The sequence below is a fragment of the Notamacropus eugenii genome, chromosome 2 (assembly GCF_028372415.1).
Source record: "Notamacropus eugenii isolate mMacEug1 chromosome 2, mMacEug1.pri_v2, whole genome shotgun sequence".
Lineage (NCBI taxonomy): Eukaryota > Metazoa > Chordata > Mammalia > Diprotodontia > Macropodidae > Notamacropus > Notamacropus eugenii.
Window position 1 is genome coordinate 403010040 of NC_092873.1, and position 17149 is coordinate 403027188.

The window sequence follows — 17149 nt, forward strand, 5'->3', positions numbered from 1 at the left end:
TGAGTTCCTACTATGCACCAAGACGTCACCATCTGGATTTTCCAGGACATCTCAACTTTATCATGTTCAAAGACAACTCATGACTTTGGCTAAAAACCACTTATCTCTCCTAACCTCCCTCTCTGTGGATATCACCACTCTCCCAGTTACTCAGGGTACATATATATGTGTGTGTGTCTGTGTGTGTGTGTGTGTGTGTGTGTGTGTGTGTGGGTGTGGGTGTGGGTATGGGTGTGGGTGGGTGTGTGTGTGTTTCAGAATCATCTTGTTCTCCTCTCTTTGTCTCCCTAACTCTAGCAATGTATATTAGGATTTTTGAGTCTTTGCTCATGCTAGTAAGTATGCCTTGTGAGATCCTACTCAGCAGGAATGGTAGCATGAATAAAGAACCAGCATCAGTCAGGAACACGTGGACACTACTTGGACACTAAAAGAAATTGGCTTTGTGACAATGGGCAATTCACTTAAATGTCTTACTGCCCCCTAGGAAACTAAACATATAAATTGCAGGGCAGTTACCACTCTGATTTAATTGAAGGAGTTTTCCTCACTTAGTGTTCTCTGTATCAATGAAATAATAGACCTGTTAATAATAATAGACCTATTCTTCAATATCCAAATCAAATGCCACCTCCTACACAGTCTTTCCTGATTTGCCTAGCTGAAAATTAGATTTTTTCTCTAACTTTGTAGACTACTTTGTACTTGTCATGTTATTATTGTGCATTCTTTTGAAATTTAATTATTAAAAATAATCATCAAATAACATTTTATAGTCCTACATGTTTGCCTATGCACTGTATTCTCCTGCCATGCTCCATGAGGGCAAGGGTCATATCTTAATTCTTTTTCTTCTCCTCCAAGGGTTTGTTATGGTTTTGTGGTTATTGTTCAGTTGTTTTCAGTCATGTCCAACTCTTTGTGACCCCATTTGGGGTTTTCTTGTCAAAGATATTGAAGTGAATTGCCATGTCCTTCTTCGGCTCATTTTACAAATGAGGAAGCCGAGGCAAACAGGGTTAAGTGATTTGCTCAGGGTCACACAGCTAGCGTCTGAGGCCAATTGGAATTCAGGATCTCCTGACTCTAGGCCTGGCTCTCTATGTACTGTGCCATCTAGTTGCCCATTTGTATATAGGTAGTGATTAATTGGATACTAAATGAATGAACAAATAAAAGAGTCACCCAGAAAAATTATAAACAGGATTGATTTTAAGTGAGACTGGCAGATAACCACTTTGGATGACTAGACCTAAAAGTGATTCTGGGTCTTCCTTAAGCTTCTAGGTTTTCCTTGGGCTATATTGGTATATAAGTTAAAAGTAAGAGGAATTAGTCCATTATTTTCCCTATAAACCAGGCGGGTTGCAGGATGTGCAGGCCTGCTATAAATGAGTAATTCATGTACACTCATGACTCTTATCCTTTAGCTGGTGAAAAACAAAGCAAAACACCTAATCTAAGTTAATGGAATATAGATGAGAGAGGCATGAACATATATTATTCCAGTTTCATTGATGGTCTAAAGAGGAATAAACATTTTAAAAAATAGGATGTATTACCAAGAAGAACACATTTTTCCCTGTAAAATTTCAAAGGAGGCACTGATAGAATGGAATATATTCTGCAGGGGATGAGCAGAGTGATAGAGTCTGGAAACCAGGGCAAAGGATGAATGGTTTAAAGAAAGAGGGATATTTAACTGGGAGAAAACTAGGAGAGACTATGATAATGGTCTTTAAGTATTTGCAAAGTCATCATTTTAAAGAGGTTATGGACTTATTCTGTATTCCTCCAGAGCCCAGAATTGGGATCAATATGTAAAAGTTGCATGGAGGCAGATTTTGGCTCAACACAGGAAAGAATTTCCTAAAAAAGCAGAGCTGTTCAACAACGAGGTGGCATAAACATGAGTGTTTTCTGTTTCTAAAAGCATTTAAAACAGAGACTTGATGATCACATTGCACCGATGTAAAGGGAATTCCTGCATTAAGTGGAAGGAGGAAAATTCTATCATCCTCATTTTTCATAGAATCTAAGATGGAGAAAACTTTTACAATATTCATGATAAAGAGGCAGAAAAGCAAGCATGGTGATGTGATTAAATACATATGAGGACCAACCAATAGGTGTCCAAACCTCAGAGCAGGTACAAAAGGCTCTATCTGCTGCCACCCCACATGGGGAATTGTGTAAACTTGTATCTGGAAGCATGTGATGAAATATAATGGGGGGTTTGGCTCCTAAATCAGAACATATGTGGGTATTATGTGAATGTTTTTCCTGTTGGTTAGCTGCATTTTAAAGAAAAGTCTTTTTTATTGATTACTGAGCTAGTGATGATTGAGATTAGAGCTTCTGCATCTCTCAAATGAATCAATCAGTTGTAGGCATTGGACTAAGTATGAAAAAGTCTTTGATCAATTTAGATGACCTTGAAAATGAAAAGTCACTATGTAAAGAGTGACTTTACATAGTGAGTGTGCTCAGATTGGTTGAGGAAGAAATAACAATGGTTGAAGAAGAAACAGACCCATTCAGAACTCAGAGATTTGATTGTCTATAAGCTAGTGGTGGAAATCTCCTCAGAGAAGAAATTTTATTGGGAAGAGAAGAGCCCTAATCTCAGTCTCAGTCTGCTTTTCCTCCTCTCTGAGCCTTTGCCCAGAGGAGGGACCTGTGAGCTTTGGAAAGTCAGAGGATTTGCCCTTTTCATCAATGTCCCACCAGTACTTCAAGAACAGCCAGCAGGAGTATCTAAATCAGGGGCTGAGGATAGACTGTATACATAAATTCAAGGATCTATATAGGAACCCAATAGAGAAGTCATGTTATATGTAAGGGAAACATCCTAAGTACTACAATAAAGAGTGGAAAAAGATTTCCCACTGTTAAGAGATAAAAAGTCAGTTCCTGAGAGCTTGTCTATTGTTTATAATTCTGATTGCTTTGCCACTTATAGGGTATATTTAGAATGGACTTATATGTGGATTGAGATAGATGGCACCTAAGATTGCTTTCAGTTCCTAAGACTCTGAGATTTCCTTTTCTCTCCCACCAGACATCTTCCTAAGAAGGAAGAAGATAGGATAATAGAGGGTAATCAATATAAATGCAAGTAAATGATGTTGCTGGAGCCATAGTATTTCTTGCAAGACTTGCTCAGGAAATTAGCTTTTTCCCCTCCCTTCTACAGGTTCTACTAAATAAGCTAGCTTTTTACCTGTGAGATCTGCTAAGTACATTAACCCACCATTAGCTCTTTTCAGGACCTATGTTCTTCTTCTATCGCTGAAATTACATGATCTCCCTGTTAATGCAGCTTCACTTACAGAAGCCAACAAATAATAATTGATCATTGAAACAAAAGTCTTAGTTTTAATTAGATATAATTTGCAATCAGGTGCATTATTGGTAGTCATATTTCACTATCAATTACTTATTTACTTTGCACAAATGTGTCTTTTTGGTCTAAGGAATGTAGCATTCCCTCAGTTACGTCATCGATTTCTGGGGGGAATGTAAAGTAGAATTTCGACTACTTTACTAATTACACATTTTATCTATACTTGCCATTTGTTGTAATATGTATGTATGTGTATATGTATATGGAAAGACCAAACCCCATAATAAAGCAGTTGTGCCACAGCGAAAAGTTTTGGACTTAGAGTTTCTGTCAAAAGTTTCATGTCAGCTTGGAAGGAGGTCTCTTGATTGCTCAGGGTCTATGTTTGGCCCCATGCTACTTTACACTATCATCAATGAACTGCATAAAGACAGACATAATATCTTTATCCAATTTGTTTTCTGAAAAGAATAATTAAGATGAGCAGTTGTGTCAAACTCAAAAGAAATGGATCCCTGCAAGTACTGTTTTATGGGTAGTTTTTAGCCCAGGGGTAGTGAGACTAACTTCCTGCTACAGCACAGTCTGGATTTAAAAAAACAAACAAAAAAACAAAATAAAGGTGGCCTAGAATATTTGGCTGAATCTAATGAGATGAAATAGGATAAATGGAAAATCTTATACCTGGAGTTTAAAAATCAGTTTCAGGAGTACAAGGCAAGGCTAGCCATCAGTCCCTCTGAATAAGATATGTGGGCCTTAATGGATAGCAAGCTCATAGGTTAGAAAAACCTAATGCAATTTTATGGCACACTTTAAAAATGATTTCAGGAAGGTTTAGTATGTCTAGGAGAAGCTAACTAGTATGATGAGAAATACTGAGATCATTCCATATGAGAACAAGTTGACAGAATTAAAAATGTTTCATCTGGAGAAGAGACATGGAAGCCTTCTTCAATAATCTGAAGACCTTTCATCTGGAAGAGACATTAGAATAGTTCTTCTGAACTCCGGAGACTAGAACAAGATCAAAGGAAATTTAGGCTTGATTTGAGAAAAAAAATTCCCTAACATTTGAGAGGAAAGAGAAGCATTAGTTGGTTGTGGGTTCCACCCTTCCTGGTGGTATTCATGTAAAGGCTGGGTATCACTTCTTGGATATGAATAAAGGATATTGTTGTTCAGGTATGGGGTAAATCAGATGGCCTCTACTTTCAAATATGAAATTCTGGGATTTTGTAATTCCTAGATCTGCCCCTTATTGTTGAGGAATCATAGAAAAATCTGTTAGCTGCACTTTCCTGTCCTGTAAATTAAAAGGACTGGACTATTTGTTATCTAAGATCTTTTCAGTCTCTAATAGTCATGGTGCTATGAAAAATAGGGAAACATGAAATGATTTAACCAAAGATATGCAGGAAGAAACCAAATATTGGTGGCTGATTATTAACCTAATGTACAGAATACTGCACTGCTCCAAGATGGTCTTCTCAAACTGTGAATGAAATCTTTACCCCTTTGGGATACAGACAGGAAGATTTTTTTCCCCCTGTTTTTGTTCATTGTCTTGTAAATAGATTAAGTATGGGGACTAGTGATTCCTTTAATGGAAACTATTACTCAATTTTAAAAAACAGCCACGAGGTGGCGCAGAAGATGTAGGGCCATTGTGATACTTTCCAGGTTGATAAGTTTCCTGCTAAGATGAGGTATGAATTGCCCATTCTGCCTCAAGCAGCCTGCATTTTACCCAATGGGTATTTTATTTGCATTTGCATTATAATAAATAGATATGCTATATTCCTGTTGTAGTCTGCTACTTCTGTTTTCAATTTATGATTTTTCAGGCTCTGCTGGTTCAGAAGCAAATAACATATCTGATTTTTTTCCTCCAAAGCAAAAATGTTATTTCTTAAAAAAAGATAATGTGTTCCTGTAGCCATGGCTGTGAACTTCAGTCATTTTTTTGTTATCACACATATTTGTGAATGACCATGGTTGCCACTGAAATATCTTGAAGATATTTAAATTGGGTTTACCTTAAAAATTAGGGTGTGAAACTTTTTCTTACAGCTTTCAAATGCAATGGAGTTATTCAATGATCAAATCTCATATTTATATGCATATAACAGACAATTACTTTGGCTTTTCCTTCAAGACAAAATGTTCAGATCCTCCCCAGCTGGTAGTATAGTCCTCCCCAAACCACTTTATATGCAATTTGTATATATTTTGTATATGGATATGAATGTATTTATTGTTTTCCCCATTAGATTAAAAGCTTATTGAGGGGAGGAATTGGGCTTTTCTTTTCTTTCCTCCCTCCCTCCCTTCCTTCCTTCCTTCCTTCCTTCCTTCCTTCCTTCCTTCCTTCCTTCCTTCCTTCCTTCCTTCCTTCCTTCCTTCCTTCCTTCCTTCCTTCCCTCCCTCCTTCCCTCCCTCCTCCTTTACTTCCTTTTTTTCTTCCCTGGTGCTTAACATAGTGGCTATCACTTTGGGAACTTTTGCTAAAGATTGTTGACAGACTTACATGTTGACTAAGTCAGCATGAAGTCACCCTGTCTAAGTGAAACAGTAAGCTTCAGTGTGAGTGGAAATGTTGCGCCAGATTCCCCAGTTTGTGACTAGCATGATCTAACACTACTATGTTACATGACAAGCAAATTATTATAATGTTCATGTTCATCAGAGACTGGGAAAATATGCAGTGTTCTTGGCCCAAGTAGAATAGCAGGGCTCATCAATTCCATTTGAAACTTGTTACCCTAACTAACATTCAGGAGTGTATGAAAAATATAGCTTGCCTAAGTTCAAGGTTGTATCATGTTTTAAATCTGAAATCTCCTTTGCTATGTTGATGAGATCATGCCAGTGTGAAGAGAAGTGATAAAAATTTTAATACAGTTTTGATCTTGGTTTTGAAATCTGTTGTCCAATATCTCTTTGATCTTCAAATCGTACCCGTGAGGTAAAGGTCATTGATTCAGTGTTCAGATAGAATAATTAAGCTGGAATTGAGATATCTCATAAATAGATAAACCACTGATCCCAAGAAAGGTGAATGGATGCGTCCATGTGGCTCAGCATAAGCTTTTACCACTATTGGTAAAACATTGTAATCTATTGTCATTGATTTTTTTTTAGTAAAACTTCCATATGTCAACTCATTTAGTTCTTCTATCCCATAATTAATGCCATCCATTTCCTGTTCTGCCTTTTGACAAAAGGATTAAGGCACCATTACCAGGGTGTGATATGAAATAGGTATCACTATTATGAAATTTTGGCTTTTGATCCAAACTCAAACTCTACCTCTCCTTGATGAAGTGCTATAAAAGTTTTACCAGATATTTATGGAATTCTCACTGGGTACATGGTACTTATCCTAAGTGCTAGGAGGTAAAAGGATAAAAACTAAAAGAAGAAATGGAAGAAAAGGGAATATAGATGCAAAGACAAACATAATAATGTAAGTCTACTATGGGAGAAAGTCAAACTGGAAACAATTACGGGATTGATTAGAAAAGCCATAATAAAGCACAATATACAAAACCATCACAAGTTAAACAGCTGTACAAAGGCAGCCAAATGCAGCTCACCTGGCATGCTGATGGATGACTGTGGTTGAGGTCCCAATGAGAAGACACTATGTCAACAGACTTTTTGGCCATGTTGAGCAAATTCATCCAACCTTGGAAAAGCGACAAATGGAATGGTGCTGTTTCCGAATAATTAAGGCCTTCAGGAATGTTCTCCACCAGAGCAATTCTTAAAAAAAGATTTTTGAAGATAAAACATTTTAAAAACTAATTAAATATGAAGTGATGGACATTTATACGTACATGCAGATATACACATATACACATATGCAGATGTCCATAAGACCTTGAGCTTCTTAGGAGCAGGGACTGTTTTTGCCTTTATATCTCCAATACTTAGCATAGTGCCTGGCATATAGAAGGTGCTTAATAAATGCTTGTTGGCATAATGAAAAGTCTAGCTTATAGCTTCTCAATTTCTATTTTCCTCTAAAATTTACACTACCGTTCCACAGACACTTTATGTTTCCTATATTGCTTATACACTGAGTTTTAGCAGTTCCTGGTGTATTTTCCACAATATGCAGTCCTATTTCAAAGAATCATAAGGTAAAATCTTTGGAGTAAATTCTCCAGGACATCTTTTTCTATTTTTTCTTCTAGCTTTGTATTAGTTTTGAAATTTGTTGTAGAAAATTGGTGGCTTTCCTGATGCACAGATAACTAATTCAGGAATGACTCCCATATCAGCAACAAGGCATTTCTCTAGCTTGTCATCCTTTGTATCCAATGTAAGCATTTTCGGGAGTTATTTTTATGATGGTATTTTAGAAGTATTTATCACGAGTACTGTAAGATCACATGACCTGTACAATGTTTCTTCTTGTTGCCTTTTGATGTATGGCCTAACTAGGCATGTGAACTAATTTTATTTGCCTTTCAAAGGAGAGCTTGTAAGTCATCGTTCTATTCAGCTGCCATTTTCTTTTGTTTTCTGATTTTATATATAGAAGGAATGAAAGCTTAGTATGACTCAGTTCCTCCAGTATTATATTCACTTATTGGTCACAAGACGAAAGCTCATATCTAGCTTTAGCGTCAAATGACAAACCCCAGAGCACTTTTACCTATACGATAAATAAAACCAGTTACTCTCATTTACGTTTAAGTTAAAGTTTATAAAGTGATTTTTCACCATAATGTTCTAAGGCAGACAGTGCAGGTATTTCTACACCTAACTTACACAGGAGGAGACCAAGACTCATCAAGGCTAAATAATTTGCTGTCAGTCACAAAGCTAACGTGGGGCATCTTCTGATTATAATTCCATGGCTTTTTGCACTGTTATGTTTCTGAATGGGTACCTAGGTGGCCCGCTAGAGTGTCAGGTCTGGAGTCAGCAAGATTCATTTTCCTGAATTAAAATCTGTTCTCAGACAGCTAGCTGTGTGATCTTGGGCAAGTCATGCAACCCTGTTTGCCCCAGTTTCCTTATCTGTAAAAAAAAAAGGAAAAGGAAATGGTAAACCACTCCAGTATCTTTGCCAACACAACCCCAAATGAGCTCAGGAAGAGTTAGACATGACTGGAAAACAAATGAACAAAATAGTTCTGAATACCTCCTTTAGGTATGTACTATTTTCCTACATCAATTTCGTAAATAGGAGATATCTTTGTAAGTTATCAATAAGTACTTAACTCATCAAGAGATGCATGCCTCGTAGGCTGATGTCTAACATTAATAGAAATTTAGCATTTTCTTCAATTATTAACATTTGTGTATGAAAACATGTATTTATATGTGTGTATGTGTACAGACACACACGCATGCACACACACTCACACGAAGAGAGAGTCAGTCATAGGATTTACCAGAAAACCAGAAGGGCTCATGACACAAAAGTCATCGGACCTTGAGAAGGTCCGATTGAATGTCTGAGGTGAGACAAGTATGTAATGGCTTCTTTACTGCCAATGATAATAAAATCACTGGATCAGTATGACAGGCAATATTCCAGTTAGCTTAATAATTAGATGCAAAACGTTTTAAACCTAAGTGAAGGCAAGTGTCAATTTTTCATGTTTACGGGGAATGGTCCAGGTAAAAAATACCTACAAGTAATCTATCTATTTCTATCCTTAAATTTCATCCTCCTTTCTTTCACGAAGCAATAATTCATTCAACAAACATTTATTAATCATCCTTATGTATAAGGCACCATGTTAGGCACTGCAGGCACAAAGCCAGTGACAAAATGGTTCCTGCTCTTGCATCACTTAGAATATTCTATTTATTTAATTCCCAATGATAACTCTTCTTTCTATACTTTTTTTTTTTTACAGCTAGCAAACTACTTTCCACAACAGCTATACAGCTAGATATTAACAACCTTATTAATCCCCCATTATACCACTGAGTAGTTAGAGATAAGGGAGGCAAAGTTATTTGCCCAAATTTACACAATTAGTAGGCATCACAGCAGGGATCTGAAATGCTGCTTTGTCTGACTACAACTCAAGCTCTCTTTATTAAATTGTGGTGCTTCTTAAATGGTATTTAGTTTATTTGTTTAATGAGATGGGGGAAGAGAGGGAGAGATGTGTTTAACCAGTAGAAAGATGGATTACCATGATGTTTACTACTTTTCTTGACAAGGTGCTGAAGTGACCAAGAAGCATGCTAAGAGAAGTAGGGAGATGAGATAACTTATTGGATCTGTGATCTCACCAGTGCATATTCCCTCCTCTGATGTGGATCCCAACCTATCCATTCCTGTCCATCCTGTGTAGCTCTTGTTCAGGTGTCCTAATTAATGTAACCCAGAGGGTTCGCTTGATGTGTTGTGGGTCTTCTATACATCTTTAGACACTGGAAACCTTCCTGTAAATCAGGAGTTATTAATCTTTTTTTGTGTCATGAGCCCTTCTGGTTTTCTGGTAAATCCTATGACTGACTCTCTCTTCGTGTGAGTGTGTGTGCATGCGTGTGTGTCTGTACACATACACACATATAAATACATGTTTTCATACACAAATGTTAATAATTGAAGAAAATGCTAAATTTCAGTTGAAGTTAGTGAAATTAAAGATGTAACTTTTGCCCATCCAAGCTAACAGATCTCTCCAAAATACACCCACAGCTATTTTTGTAGATCCAAGGCTAAAAACCTCCACTTTAGATCTTTTTGACTTTTGTTTTATTTGGGCCCTTTTGAAATATGAAACATGAAATAAAAAGGGTTATGTAAGCTAATACATTTCCTGGGAAATTAAGAGTTGTCTCTATCAAACTATCTTTAAAATAATGTAATATTCGTGCCTTAGAATAATGCACCAAAATTCCAAGTGGATTGTCCAGAAATATTTGTTATTGTTAATAAGAATATCAGTTTCTTCAGGAATGCAGTATTCCTGTTTTCTTTCCAAATTCTATTGAACTACAGTTTCACAGGTTATCAATTATGAAGGTCTCTTAAGCAGTAAAGTCAGTAGGCTTTTAAAGGTAACTTGTTCTCATACAACCACATCCCTTTGCTTAGCTTAGAAGCTGCATAAAGGACAATAAATGGAAGCTGCCATATGGAAGTGAAACTTCAAGTGGTTTTCACAGGAGGGCATTAATGGGCCCTTGTGTCCCCACAGCTATATCCATAATGGAAAACTACTTCTAGATAATAGAGTGATAAGCTTCCAAGCAACAAGAGCCATTTTTACTCTTAACACAACTAAAAAGCAGTAAGAAAGAAATTAGAGGAATTCATTTCTCCATCTTGCCTCCACACAGGCCATTTGGCCTCTGGATTTCTTTATTTCTTCACCTGTAAAATGGAATTGCTATTCACCCAGGGGGTGAGTTAATGTACCAAAGATACATTGAGAACTTTAGATGAGGGATGAAAGATTATTATTTGTTTATACATGGAGAGAGTTCTGCACTGTCCCATTTTCACCCCATCTCCTCTCCCTTCTAGTGGACATAGTAACAGCCAATGATTCTTAATATTTTCTGGATTATTTCAGCAGAAAAAAAATGCCACCTAGTACATCCTCTTCTGTTTGAACCTCCTCCCCCAAAAGAAAACCACAAAAGGATTTGATAAGAAAATCAATAAAATTATGTTGGTTTTTCTGTGCTCTTTGATAAAATATTTATTCACATCAGAAATGAAACTTGATTGCAAGCATCAATAATACAAAGTACCAATGTTATAAGAGTCTAATTTATAGATCTCACTTCTAGATCTCAGAGGTAAGATGGTACAGCCTTACTGCCTGCAGTCCAAAAGGCAAAGGGCATCTTCAATCTAATTATTGCTCTGGGTGAAACCAGGGAAGTTGTACCCAAAGATAATAAAAACAATTAAAACTCACTTTAATTTTAAAATCTACTGATTGTTTTCCTCAGGACAACCTTGTGAGGTAGATACTGCCAGTTGTGTGACCATTATACCATAAATCAAAGAATTTGAGATTCATCAGGGTCCTGAGAAGTCACCTAATCCAATCTTTAGCTAAGGCGGAATCTCCTTGACAATATTCTCAACAAGTGATCACAAATCTTCTCCTTAATTAGGATCACAGATTTCAGGTTGGAAGAGAATTCATAGATCATCTGCTACAACCACCTCATTTTACCAGTAAAGAAACAAAACAAAGGTCTCCTGACTCCAAATCCAGAACTCTTTGCACCAATCCCATAATTCCTACAGAGATGGGGAACTTATTTCTCTAAACCTCATCATCCTCATCAGTAAAACTGGGATGATAATAAGTAGCAGTTACCATAACTCAGGGTTATGGTGATCATCATATGAGATAATCGATGTTAATAATAATAACTACTGACATTTATATTGTCAGTATCACAACTTTATTCTTAGAGTCAAGAAGACCAGGGATCAGGACCCACCTCTGACACACATGAGTGTGTGACTATGAAAGTCACTTAAGCTCTCAGAATTCAAGGCAACTCTTTAAGACTATAAATTGTAGGGAAGGTGCCAACCTACACTGATACCGTGAATTTCCTCACTGGGAGCTCCCTATAAAAGTGAAACCACAGATCTCATTCTTGACCCTATCATTATTCTTACTATTGCTGCTATTTCATCCTTGTCATCTATTTTTTGAGGAGTTTAGATTTAAAACAGTCTTAGGACAAGTTATGATTCGGCTGTCATTCTTTTATATTTGATGTTTCATAGCCTATTACACAGGTAAACGAACTGACCAGATATGGGTAATAGAATACCAGTATTGAGATGTGAACTCATCCTTTTTAGTATCTCAAGAGTAACTCCAGTAGCAGACAAAGGAGATCAACCAATCAACAAATATTTAGTAAGCATCTACTATGTACCTAGCTCTCTGCTCAGCACTGGAGATGTAAATACAAAAAAATGACACCCCTAGTCTCAAGGAGCTAACATTATAACAGGGAAAATACAGGGATATAGAGAATTAAAGTAAATCAAATAAAATACAGGTACATGCAAAGTATCTAAATACAAGGTAGTTTGTGAGAATGGGCACAAACAGGTGGAAGGATCAGGAAAGGTTTCATGTACAAAGTGGTGCTTCATCGGTATGCTGAAAAATAGATTCTATGAGGCAGAGGTGATTAGGGCATATACTTCAGGCATGGAGAATGGCTAGTCCACAGGGGATATGGGTGATGGAGTATCATCCTTGAACAACAGAGAGATCGGTTTGGCTGATTTCAATGTTCAGGAATACAATGAGGTTGGAAAGACAGATTGGGGCCAGGTGATGGAGGGCTTTAAATGCTAAAGAGAGGAGTTTATATTTTAACCTAAAGACAAGAGAAAGTGAATGGAGTTGATTGAGTTAGAGGAGAGACATGGGAAAATCACTTGGTATCTCTGTGGATGATATCCTGGAGCAGTGGGACATTTGAGGCCAAGGGAACAATTAAGCCAATGCAAAAATCTAGGCAAGAGGTGATGGGGTTATGAATTGAGGCAAAACAAAAGCCAACTATATGAGTACAGAGCAAATGTTAGATGGAAGAGATATTGTGGAGAAAGAAATAGCATAATTTGACAACTGATGGGACTTTGTGGGGTGAGGGAGAGTGAGGAAATAGAAGATAAGAGCAAAGCTGCATACCTGGGAGACTGGAAGAATGGTGGAACCTTTGACAAAAATAGGAAAATTTGGAAAACAGGTAGGTTTTGGGGAAAGGGTAACGTGTTCCATTTTGGACATGTCATATTTGAGATGTTCTTGGAATTTCCAGTTTGAAATATCCAGGAAACAATTGGTCATAAGGTACTGAAGCTCAGGGGAGAGACTGAGGATACTTAGATTTGTGAATAATGAGTTATGGTTATTAGTGAGGCCACTGAGAGAGAGAGAGGATAGAGTGGAATGGGGATGGCATGTACTTCATTCTGTTCCCACATGGTTTTAACTTCTTCTACTATGTCTCAAAATTTTGAGTGTTTTTCCTTGTTTGGAGGTTAGGAGAATTTATTAAATTTTTTCTTAAATTTTACTGACTAATATTTTACCCAATTGGTCATGGACATCAATGGAGAAGTAAGTTTGGATTTCTTAAAGATAAGCCTTGTGTAATTTCTGGAGTCAGTTACCTTATCTAGAATTGTTATCATAAAATCTCTCAGTTTAAGGGATTTTTCTCAGTTTCTGGTCAGTGTCATTTGGTCAACAAGCATTTATCAAGCACCTGCTATGTTACAGATCCTGTGTTAACACTGTGAGTACAAAGAAAGTGGAGAAAAAGAGAGCTTGTAGACTTATGGAAGAAAGAACATGTAAATAATTACATAAATGAAATATACAAGATAAATCAGAAAGCACTAGATTAAGTAGACTAGAAAAGGCTTCTTGCAGAAGGTAGGACATTACCTGAGACTTGAAGGAAGCTAGGGGAAGCCAGGAGTGGAGATGAGAAAGGAGAGAGTTCCTGGCAAGGGGGTCAGCTAGTGAAAATGTTCATCCAAGATATGGAGTATCTTGTGGACGTAACAGAAAGAAGGACAGTGTACTTGGATCATGGAGTACATGTTTATATAAACAAATTCCATGATGTCTTATTCTCAACAAACAGTTGGTTGAACTCACGTGGCTGTCATCCACAGAGCGCATTTTTATTTCATTCTTGGATCTTAGCCATTCCATAAGCTTTATGCAGAGGAAAACCACCTGCAGTTATATTTGATAACTTCTGTGGCATATGACTGTGTTGATCTTTACTACTTCTTTATGAAGTGAGGTTGTGTGTTTTTTTTCCAAAAGTACTATCTATATAAATTTTTAATTTGTTTATCAAGATTGCTGAGAACATCTGACAATCCTTTTCCTTTTCTTTGGGAAGGAAGTGTTAATTTTTCTTTAGCGGCTTTTGAGGGAAGAACCTTGTATTTTGTAAACATTGTACAAATTTTTATTTGGACACTTATTATTCCATTTTTATCTTTATTATTCACATCTTGTTTTCAGTGGTGTTCGTATATTAAACCATCCTCAAATAAGTCACCATCCTACTACTTTTTCTTTCATATTTAATGTTCTATAGATTAGTGGTATTGAACTCAAATAGAAATGGAGGGACAAGGATTTCTATGAACTACATATTGATTTAGAAAACCACACATTAATATTATCTAAATTTTATTGTATTTTTAAAAATTTTTATCTGTTTTAGGCTATACATAGGAGTGTGACTCCCTGGGCTATATATTTGACACCTCTACTATAGAACACTGAACCAGTGAATAAGAGCACTTTTTATAGTTTAATAAAAAAGGCATGACAAGTTGTGCTACATGACTTTGATGACAATGACCTTAGAAAAACATGGAAAGATTTTCATGAAATAATGAAGATTGAAATGCACAGAACCAAAAGAATATCATATACAGAAACAACAATATTATTGTAAGAATAACTTTGAGCAAATAGTTTATTTTGACTATCAATAATATCAAAATTAACTATATAGGACATATGAAGAAAGATACTATCTGCATCCAAAGAAAAAACTGAAAAAAATAGAAATATGTATAGAATAATTTTACATCTACATATATATATACACACACACACACACATACACACACCCATTTGTGTCTAATGGTGGCCATCTCTAGGTTGGGAGGAAAAAAATGGGAAAAAATTTACATGATAATTTTGTTATATATTTGAAAGTTGTGCAAAGTAGATTTGTAGTTTCACTTGCAATCATTTTTTTTTACTGTATTATGTATGGAAATGCTTATTTTATTCCATAAATGAAAAATAAAATAAATTTAAAAAGTAAAATAAAAATATTGAGTTGTAAAATCATCTTATATAGGATTACTAAAAGCATCCCCAGTACAATTCTAGCAGAGACAAACAAAATATGTAACTCTTCTTGCTCTTCCATGATTTTGATTTCCTTAGACAGATCTCTAGATTTTGAAATCTTCTCATTCCCTGTAGCTTGGAGCTTATGGGTGTTTATTTTGGTGGTATCTACTAAACACATTGTTGTTAAAATATAATGTGATTGTAGGTAAAAATGGTACAATTCCTGAATAACTTATTGGATGAGTTCTTCAGGATACTTTGAATACTAAATCTGAAGTATGGAAATTTGTCATCTGGCAATTCATGAAAGACAGCTAGCTTTTGATTTATAATTTTAGTGTAGTCAGGTCAAGTTTTGCAAAGTGCCAAATTTTTTATAGCCTGAATGGACTTCTTACACAATTTCTACCATTTCCTTACATAATCTACATTGATCACTAAGTACAGGTTCCTTCTATAATTTCCAGGGACTGTGACTAGGTTCTGAAGTGCCACCATAAATCATTATTTCCATAAATGAAATTCACATGACATAGTCATTTGGTCACTATGACTGATTTGGCTGCTGCTCATGATGGACCTTTGGATGCTACTCTTGGATTTCAGCTATTTCATAGTTTTCATTTGAATGCAAACAATATTAGGTTATATTTCACAAATCTAATAGCGTGTACATACACGTTATGAGCTTACTCTTGCTTGATGGAGTAACACCTGCTTCTTCCAAAGATATTTACCAAAGGGTAAAAAGGTTAAAAAGATCAGATCTAAAACATTTATCATTTGACTATGCTCAAGGCAGTATGGTAACTACACTGGGGTCAGACTCCCTACTGACTGTCGCAGCCTGAGTGAAAACTCATTTCTCTCTGGCCTGTTGGGAGCTATCCACACAAGATGAATAGTTTTTATCTGGCACCGAAAAATGCTCACAATCATTGTACCTGCTCCTTGCCCTCTCCTACTAAAAATTATATTTCTGCCCCCTCTCAACCTAATTTGAGAGATTAGGTCATGATCCCAGGTGTCTGGACTTCTCCCCTCTATAACATAATGCTTTTTTATTATACCCACTAGAGAACAAGGGCCAAGAGAAAATGGATTATTTCTGTGACCTAACATTTCTTTTAGCAGCCTACCTCAGTATATTCTCAGGGGGCCCAATCTAGTTAGCATACATGTAGAACTCATTTACAAGAGATAATAGTCCTTACATCTCCAGCAAAAAATGGAAGTAGAACTCATTAATATTCACCTTTGGGCAAATACTTGGAATGCCTGCTTATCTTTTCTATGAGGACTGTGCCCCCGAGGCTGCAGCACTATTTCTGAAACAGTATGAAAAGAAGAAAGCTGAACAGTACTCATACCATATTTACAAGGAAAAAAAAAATCTCTTTGTATGCCTCTTCCCCCAGCATTCAGGATTTGAGCTGCAGGCAAACTGGGCAAGAGGATTGTATGTAATGAATATGAGAGAAATATGATCTATCTGGATATGACTTTCGATTGGACTCTAACCACTTTTGATTCTGGATATACCTTTGCCAGCCTCAGTGAGGTCTTCAGAATGAGCCATAATCAACAATCTTTCCCCCTGCTCAGAGTGATATTTATAGATCCTTTCTTATATGAATGGAACATAAAATGCCACTGTAAGAAGGGGAATTCATAAATGTGTAAATAATCAATTTATGGTATAAATAGAATTCTTTATGTAACACCAAGCCCTTCTAATTTCTTTATTTTAATAGAAGTTTCCATAAAGCATCATGCCTATTTATATATTTGTCATTATCAAAAGTTGCACAGACACTAAAAGGAAAAGCCAGCTGAAAAGTCGGACATGAATAGCAATATTAGAGTGACAGCGACTTGAATATTTCCTATTTTGGCTGGCTCTCTTACTATCCTAGGCTGGGGATCA

General features: G+C 36.3%; 1 protein-coding gene across 3 annotated transcripts in view; it reads right to left on the bottom strand.

Moving 5' to 3' along the window:
- The window catches only part of PLD5 (phospholipase D family member 5), a 409901-nt gene that overhangs the window by 163246 nt on the left and 229506 nt on the right, over positions 1–17149 (bottom strand). For all 3 annotated transcript variants that reach the window (XM_072647590.1, XM_072647591.1, XM_072647592.1), the window contains one exon: positions 6946–7114. In XM_072647590.1, the coding sequence (XP_072503691.1) occupies positions 6946–7114 (169 nt within the window). The remainder of the gene's footprint in view (positions 1–6945; positions 7115–17149) is intronic.